The 9,237-nt window shown below is 30.4% G+C and overlaps 1 protein-coding gene across 1 annotated transcript in view; it reads left to right on the top strand.

Moving 5' to 3' along the window:
* LOC117180645 overlaps window positions 1-9,237 on the top strand; it is a 60,491-nt gene that overhangs the window by 20,307 nt on the left and 30,947 nt on the right. Inside the window, exons 19-23 of the mRNA XM_033373134.1 lie at window positions 1,044-1,156; window positions 1,253-1,321; window positions 2,166-2,343; window positions 2,424-2,603; window positions 2,687-2,838. Coding sequence (XP_033229025.1) covers window positions 1,044-1,156; window positions 1,253-1,321; window positions 2,166-2,343; window positions 2,424-2,603; window positions 2,687-2,838 — 692 coding nt within the window. The remainder of the gene's footprint in view (window positions 1-1,043; window positions 1,157-1,252; window positions 1,322-2,165; window positions 2,344-2,423; window positions 2,604-2,686; window positions 2,839-9,237) is intronic.

Genomic DNA, 9,237 nt, shown 5'->3' with positions numbered 1-9,237 from the left:
TTTTTATTTTGAATTCCTGTTCCTCTATGAATCGAAGAATACCCTAAGGTATATTTTCTGAAAATTTTATTCAAAAATTCCAAAAACTGACGTACAGAGCACAAGTTGAAGTGAAAAACGGATTAAAAACGACTTTTTCAAAAAAGTAAGTTTTTTGGCTTTAATTTTTAAACTAAAAAAGTTACAACTTTTTGGCTTAAGAAAAAAAGATGCGCAATCAAATTTTACATCCATATATATCTTTTGAAAATTAAAATTCGAAAATTTTTTCTAAAGCCTCCAGGGGACTTCGTTTTCGCACGAAAAAATTTTATGTGCCCTTATTGCATCCGGACCCACAATTTCGACCTGTTATTATATGAGCAGATATGAAAACTGAGTATCATTCACAAGCTCTATGGAGCTCATTCCATGGAAACTGACTATTCTTTTCGTCACCCATAGCTGAAGCCAAACATTGTTTTCTTTATTAGTTTATAATAATGATTGTTTATTCATGAATCCTCACGGGTACAACACAAAAATTATTTTTCTTGATCAACTGAGAAAATATAGTGAGAATCAAAGGACCATACACCGTAAAACCATATGAAACCATTTTAATCCACTTATTTGTTTATAACAAATTAAATACATTTTATAATTTATCCTTCGGTACTGGAAAATTGTACTGGATAGTTCCTCTACTCATTATGGGTATTTCGTAATGAATCTGAGTATTCTCTTGGAAATAGTACTCTTCAAAATTAAAAAAAAATTTTTTTTCATTTTTGTCAGGAAATAAGAAAAGAATGGAGCCTCAATTTAAATATATTCTCCGATAAGATCATGTGAGTTTTCATTAGCTTTAATTTTTTTAAACCGTTTGAATAGGATGAAAACTGTAGTCGGAAAATAAATTTGTCCAGAGTCGTAATTTGCGTGCTACTGTGCGATGTATAGCTGTAGGTTCTATATGCTCTGACTTACTCCGCCTAAACGCGACGTAGAACGGTATAGATTGGAGGCGTTAATTTATAGGTTATTAACAGGTAATTTTTCAGATGAAATTGAGAATCAAAGAGGAGGGTTCTTGGAATTACTCTTAGACCTACAAGATAAACAGAAATTCTCTGATCAACAAATTTGTGACGAGGTGAACTTCATGGTAATAGCAGTAAGTACACGATTTGCATCTTATTGAAACTTCTAATTTTTGAAATGAAACAAAAAATACTTCTTTAATACCGTAAAACATTTTTGTGCAATGCAGGCTTATAATACAGTGTCAGTTGCTCTTCAGTTCGTACTGCTGATGTTGGCATACCACCCTGACGTACAGGTAAGGCAATCAATTTTAAACAGAAATTCCTGCGAAATAAACAATTGTTTATTTCAATAATTGTCATCATCATAAATGTCACTATACTGAAGTTTTAAAGTCATCCAATTTTATAACATAAAGTACCTCTCTTTTGTAAAGAACCATAGGTTCCTCCCCACTTATGAAATTTTAGTGACTATATTTTTTGTTGTCAAAATATACCTGAATGTTTAACCACAAAGAAGAAATCTTATAATTAATGAATGAATAATATTTTAAGCTAAATAAGATTCGTGTTTTAAAATAAAGACAGGTTGAATGTACAAATAAAAATTTTCATCGTCGCGGACCTACCTACTTTTTGAAGAGTTGACTTTGACTGATGCTTTTATATATCAAAAATTAATAAAATAAATTAAAAAAATTTGTTTATGTATTTCAAAGAGTGTATACATTAAGCATATTAAACCCAACGTTGATATTATTTTTAATAATCGCAGAAGAAAGTTTACAAAAATAGTTTTTTAGCGTTTCAAAGCTGAATGCTGTCTTAATTGAACAAGGAAAAACAAATACACTAGACTTTCGATTTAAGCACTATTGATTTATGGCTCGCGGGTAATTGACACCAATAGATAAGAGGAGCCTCGGCAACGTAAGGGGCGGTTATCCAAGGTCAGAACCAAACCGGTGCTTAAATCGAAAGTCTAGTGTATTTAAAAGTGTTCAACTAACTCAGTTTAAATTAAATATTCAAACTTTCATAATTGAACTATTTAAATTGAGGTATTTAAAATTCAAAAATGAGAGCAATCGACAATTTAAGTATCGCAAATAGTAACTGATGACTGATTGTGTTTAGGAAAAATTATATGATGAGATGAAGCATATTTACGGTGACGTAATTCCAGAAAATGTTTTGATCACGAGTGATGACTTAAGAGAAATGAAATACACAGAAAGAATTATTCAAGAATCATTGAGACTTTTTCCATCCATAGCATTCGTTTTGCGAAAAATAGAAGAAGATCTTCATGTAGGTGGGTTATCGTTTCATTTATCAGAGACTTTTACTAAAATATTTTATAATTGTTTACTGACCAAACAATTTTATTTTCAGGAGGCTACACATTGCCGAAAGGTTGCACTGCTTTCTGCTATATAGCTAAGATACATCGTGATGAAAAATATTGGCCTGATCCACTGAAATTTGATCCTGATAGATTTCTTCCAGAAGAAGTCGCGAAACGGAATCCATACTGTTATTTGCCCTTCAGTGGAGGACCGAGAAACTGTATAGGTTTATATTTTATTAAAATTAGAGTATCAAAATTCATTAAGGGTATGAAGCTTATATTTTACTCATAAAAATGATTTTTTTAGGTTCTTCACTTGCCATAATGGAGATGAAAACTGCTTTAACGAGAATTTTTCTGAAATTTATTGTACGAAAAAAGCACATCGAACCCATCAAAAACATTAGGCAAAAACCGGAAGTCGTATCTCATCCACTTGAACCAATTAAAATAGAAATTGTAAGAAGATTACCAAAGACATAGAATAGCTCAATTTTGTATGCTCAAATAGTTCATGTTCTTCACTTTCAGATATTTATTTTTTTAACTCAAAATTCTTTAATAAAAGTTCAACAAAACTTATACTTTAGATCCCTGTTTTCTAAGCGTCTTCAGTTTCTGAATATTGTACGTAATTAAGTATAAAATCATTTGATATTAATTGTATTTTCTCCACGGGTCTATAATAAATATTTTCTTAATATTGATTCTTATTTGTAAATTGTGAAAAAATTGCTGTCAAGCTCCGCTGGGATCCGAACCCAGATTTTACGGACTGCCAGTCTGATGCTTTTAACCATTAAGCTACAGAGAGACCAGATCAATTTCTTAACAAGATAAATCTTGAAAGACTATTCCGATTGGATTGGGCTTTGGTACACGATTTTAAGGAACCATCAAGAAAGATCGATTTCGTTAACCAGATATTTCGGATAGAAATTATGATATTTAGAGCATTTTCGAAATTCCATAAAACAATTTTTTTTTAATATGACAAAATTTTATGAGAAGCTATTCATACTAGGCTGGCTCTCGAAGAGTTTATCGTTATGACTTTTTTCAATAACAGGAAAATTATCAAAGCTATAGCATTTTCCGAATAAAAAAAAACGAAATGAAACTTTTAAGCCAAACAGCGCACGGTATGAAAAGAATCCAACATAGAAAAACGCTGCTTTTTTGAAGCCTTAAAAAATTATTGCAAGAACTTTTTGAATTTTTTTGCAAAAATCGAAAATCCAAAATTTGGTCGAACAAAAAATAGCAAAAATCAGACATTTATTTATGCGTTCAAACTATGCGAGATCAGAATAAAATAAATCAATAAAAAGTGTGCATTCAAAAAAGATCTAAAAAGTTGTTATAATCAATTTTTGATAAAACGCTTAGTTTCTATTTTGTTCGTAAGAAACAACATTAAAAATAAAAAATTAAATATATTTTTTTGCACAGACGACACAAGTTATAAGAGAAAGTGAAAGCTCATTAAAATTTAACAAAAATAATTTTTTCATAGCACGCGTATTTTTTTTTAATCGTAATAAATAATATTTAAAATAAAAAACTAAATTTTTTGAAAAATGAGACAAGATATGAAAAATTAATGGGCAAAAATTGTTAACCAAAATAGTTCTAAAAATTTTTTATTTATAATTTTTGGACGGAAAAATTGAAAAGAAAAAGTTGTTTAATCCAAAAATATCAACAAATTTGTTGTAAAATCAGGTTAAATTTTTTTTATATGATCCAACTAACTTTTGGGAACAAGAACAAAAGCTACAATAATATATAAATATATAATAATATAATAATATTACATCGTATTTTTAGTTTGAATCGTAAAAAATTAAATTGAAAATAAATAAATGAAATTGGAAGAAAAACGACACAAATTACAATAAAATGTTTAATGACCGTTTTTACATTCTCATCTAATGAGCAGGTATTGGTTTTATGTAAAATTTTACTTTGTCGGTTTTTACAAAATCTTTACGTTTCGAGACCCACTGAGTCAGAAAAAACGATTTTTACGAAAGTGTTTGTCTGTCTGTAGTCTGCATTCTATAGGCACGATAACTTTTGAAAAATTGATCAGATTGGATTCTGCTTCAACACACTTTTTAAGGCCTGAGAAGAAAGAACTAGTTCGTGAACCAGCTAATTTGGATCAAAATTCAAAAAGTGAGAACGTTTTCAAAATTTTTAAGACCATATTTTTTTAAGATTTCAAAATTCTATGAACGGTTGTTCATAGTACTCAGAATCCCAAACAATTTATTCTCATGACTTTTTTCTATAAAAAGAAAATAATTAGAGTTAGAGCATTTTCAAAATCCAAAAAAAAACAAACTAAAATGAACATTTGGAGCCAAACAACGCATGCTATGAAAGAATGTCAAGAGAAGAAAGAGGTTGATTTTTGAAAGCCCTACAAGATCGTTTTAACAACTTTTTTGATTTGGTCGAAAAGTTGAAAATTCAAAATTTGATCGTACCTCAACTTTTTGAAACCACATTTTTGCAAGGTTTCAAAATTCTATGTGCTGTTATTTATAGTACGCAGAAACTTAAACAATTTATTCTGATGTCTTTTTTCTATTAAAAGAAATTTACAACAATTAGAGCATTTTTAAAATAAAAAAAAAATGAAGTAGAATGAACATTTTAAGCCAAACAGCGCATGATATGAACAAAAGTCAAGAGAAAAAAAAACATTAATTTTTTAAAGCCCCACAAAATTATCATAACAGATTTTTTGATTTGGTCGAAAATTTAGAATTTTATCGTACGAAAAATAATGAATAATCCAAAAAGGCCGTTCTCTCGTCAAACTATGGAAGATACCAAAAAATTTAAAAGACAAAAATTACGCGCCTTAAAATGATCTACAAATTTTTTAACAATCATTTTTCGATAGGACGCGTAGTTTTTGTTTTTAGTCGTAAATACAAATAAATTAAATTTTTGGATTAACGACATAAGCTACAAAAAAACTTTTTTATCCAAAAAAAGGCTACAAATGATTATTATTACTGTTTTAAAGGATGCGCAGTTTTTGCTTCTTCGTAAATGAATCAAACTGAAAAGATTAATTTTTTGACAAAGAACGCAAGCTATAAAAAAAATAAATAGACTTATTCGAGTTTTTCATGAATAAATTTTTAGAGGACACTTAGTTTTTTCTTTAATCGTAAGAGATAACCTTTATAATAAAGAAATTAAATTATTTTAATACATTTTTTTAAATGAAATTTTTTGTAAAACGACACAAGGTATGCACTGATATTAAAAGACAAAAGTTGTTCACCCAAGATGATCTATAAATTTGTTATTAATCATTTGTAAATAGGACAAGTAGAATTTCTTTTAATCGTAAAAAATAAGATTGAAAATAAAAAAATTAAATTTTTAGAATAAATTTTTCGAAAAAGGACACGAAAGACGAAACAAAATTTTTAAAAAAGTTTCCCTAACCAAAAATATCTAGAATTTTGTTATAAAATCTGATAAAAAATGTATATAGTAAAAAAAATCTGCCCGCTTTGCAGGCACGTTCTTATCCCCCAGTTTTTGTCCAATGTCCACGTTTTGAGACCCTCTGAAACCAAAACCGGTTTTTACGAATGTGTCTGTCTGTCTGTATGTCTGTCTGTCTGTCTGTCCCTGAACACGATAACTTTCGAAAAAAATAATCTATTAGATTGCCCTTTTGCACACTCGTTTAGTGTCCTAAACTAAAGGTCAAGTTCGTTAGTCAGCCATTTTGGATGAAAATTCAAAAAGTGGTCACATTTTTAATATTTTTGCGACCACTTTTTTAAAAATTATACAATTGTCTGTAGGGTTATTCATAGTTTTCAAACCATTTAACAATTTATCTTAATGACTTTTTTCGAAAAATCAAAAATTACTAGTTATAGCATTTTCAAAATAAAAAAAAAAACTAAGAAGAACAATTTAGGCTAAACAACGCATGATATGAAAAAAAGTCAAGAAAAGAAAAACGTTGCTTTTTAAAGGCCCTACAAGATTATGAAAACAACTTTTCCAATATGGTCAAAAAGTTGAAAATTCCAAAATTGATCGTATAAAAAAATTTTGAAAACACATTTTTTAAAGGTTTAAAAATTCTATGTACGGTTGTTCATAGTACTCAGAAACTCGACCAATTTTTGCCCATGACATTTTTTCTATGAAAAGAAAATCATCAGAGTTAGAGCATTTTCAACATCCAAAAAAAACTGAAATGAACATTTTAAGCCAAATAACTCATGATATGAAAAAAAGCCAAGAAAAAAAACTTTGCTTTTTGAAAGCCTTACAGGACTACGACAACAACTTTTTTATTTTGGTCGAAAAGTTGAACATTCCAAATTTGATCGTACCAAAAATAATGAAAAATTCAAAAATTCCATTTTTTGGTCAAACTATGCAAGATACGAAGAAAATAAAAAAGCTCAAATTGCGCGCCCCGAAAAGAACCACAAACTTATAATTAATCACTTTTGGATATAAGTTACGAAAAAAAATGAGACAAAAATTGTTCATCCAAAAAAGAGCTATAATTTTTGATAGAAGACGTAGTTTTTACTTTATTCGTAAAAAATAACATTCAAAATAAAAATATTAAATTTGTTTCAAAAAACGACACAAGGTATGAACTTAAATTACCAGATAACAGATGTTCGCCTAAAAAGATCTATAAATTTATTATTAATTATTTTTCGATAGGACGAGTAGATTTTCTTTTAATCGTAAAACATAAGATAAAAAAATGCAAAAATTAACTTTTTAGAAAAAGCACAGAAAATACAAAAGAGGATATAGGCTCCTATATAGGACCCTATATAGGTTCCTGTATTAGACCCTATGTATATGTGCAGTAGTTTTTTTTATAATCGTAAAAAACAAGATTAAAAATTTAAAAAAAAGGAGATAAGAATTAGTATGATTAAATTTTTATGCTTATTATGAATTGTAATGATATATATTTATTGAAATGACACATGTTTTAGAGCAGCTTAGAATGCAATTTAAAACAAAATAAGAAACAAATGCAAAAATAATTTTGGACAAAATCGAGTGCGAAGCACGAGATACGTGATGAGAATGTGTTCGTTAATGCCAAAAGAGCTTTAACAAAAGGGAGTTCAAAATTACAAAATTACAGTGGTCGGTCCGTTCACCTTCGATTTTAAAAGGTCTGTGTCCGAATGCGGAAGAAATGCGGAGACCAAGTGCGGAGTGCGATTGCCATCAGTCGCATGCCGTAGGTGCGCTCAAACTCCCTTTTAACGAAAGAGAATTCACAATTACAAAATTACAATGATGGAAGTTTTGAGTCTTAATTTTAAAATGTTTGCGCAAGAATGTTCGAAAATATAAAGACCGAGCGCGTAGCGCTACGTAAATACAACATCCAGCGCGAAGCGCGAGAACCAACAGTTGCGCGCCCTAGGCGCGCTCAAACTTGCGAGCCGCGCGCGCAGCGTGCGATGAGAATGCGCCTGCGTAGCGGGCATATTTTTTAATAAGAAAATACGTTGAGTGTAGACCAAGTACTTTCCCATCAAATAGGAACTTCATTGCACTTAACCTATTATTTATTCAAATTGCGAAAATTGCTAATAATTAGAGTGAACAATTATTAATATTATTTTCTCAAATAGATAATGAAAAATAAAGAGAAATAGAAAAAGGCTTATCTTAAGAAATTATGTATCGCGCAAATATTTAAAAAAATAGATCTTCGTCCCATGTGTCTAGTGCTACTGTGCGACCCTCGATATTAACCATTTTGCTAGATCACGTTACAGGCTGAAGCACTTAATATTAATTTTAAATTACACGTGACCTGCAGCCAATAAGCGTACTCCGCAACGCAAGCGTTGTATTTCAGCACGCTCAATTTGGAATCGTCTGGGCAAATAATCGGCTTTTCGTTTCATATATAAAAATTGTGTATAATAAGAAATGTTGCTTTAAGCGAGAAATGGGTAACTTGTTTTGCCTTTTAAGGCTCATCGTGAAGATTACGGTGAACTTTAAAAGTCAAATCAAGTGAACCGATTCTGGCAAGAAAATTGGAGTACAATTTTATTCTCTGGTGATAGAATCTCATAGCAGTCTGGAATCGTTGTAGTGACTTAGGGTTAGAAAGAAGGAAAGTAAAAACTGTATACACAAGACTATATTTTAATTTAAAATAATAATTATTCACGCACTAAGTGGGGGTTTCGAACTAATTATTGAAATTAGGTTGATTTTAACCGCGGGTCTCAATTTTATTTGCGAACTTCGAAGGGACGATGCCACGTGAGTGCAAGGAGCATTCTCGTTCCATAATTACGTCTTTGATAATACGAGGTGTGTTCAAAATGTAAGGTGACTTCAATTTTCGCGGGCTACGTACATTCAAGTTTTAAATTTTTTGTTTTGTTGTGTTGGTACACTCGCCACGATCATATGTTGACAGTTTTGACTATATAGCTCGTGTTGTTTTTCTGGCAGAGGCTTAAAAGGTTAGAAGGTTTTGGTGTGCTCGGCGATTTTCTTCTTTCGAAAAAAAATGGAGCAAAGAGTTTGCATTGAATTTTGTGTGAAAAATGGAATCCAGTGCTCTAAAACTCTTGAAATGTTGACAATTGCATACGGTGAGTCTAGTCTGAGTAAGAAAATTGTGTATAAGTGGTACAAGCTGTTCCAAGAAGGCCGAGAGGATGTCGAAGACGAACCTCGCTTTGGACGTCCCAGCATGTCAACAACAGATGAAAACGTTCAAGCAGTGGAAGAAATGGTGTTGAAAAATCGCCGAATTACCATCAGAGAAATTGCTGAAGATGTTGGCATATCGGTTGG

Source organism: Belonocnema kinseyi, chromosome 9 (assembly GCF_010883055.1).
Source record: "Belonocnema kinseyi isolate 2016_QV_RU_SX_M_011 chromosome 9, B_treatae_v1, whole genome shotgun sequence".
NCBI classification, from domain to species: Eukaryota; Metazoa; Arthropoda; class Insecta; order Hymenoptera; family Cynipidae; genus Belonocnema; species Belonocnema kinseyi.
Note: the sequence above shows the minus strand (reverse complement) of the source record. Positions and strands in the feature narration are given on the sequence as shown.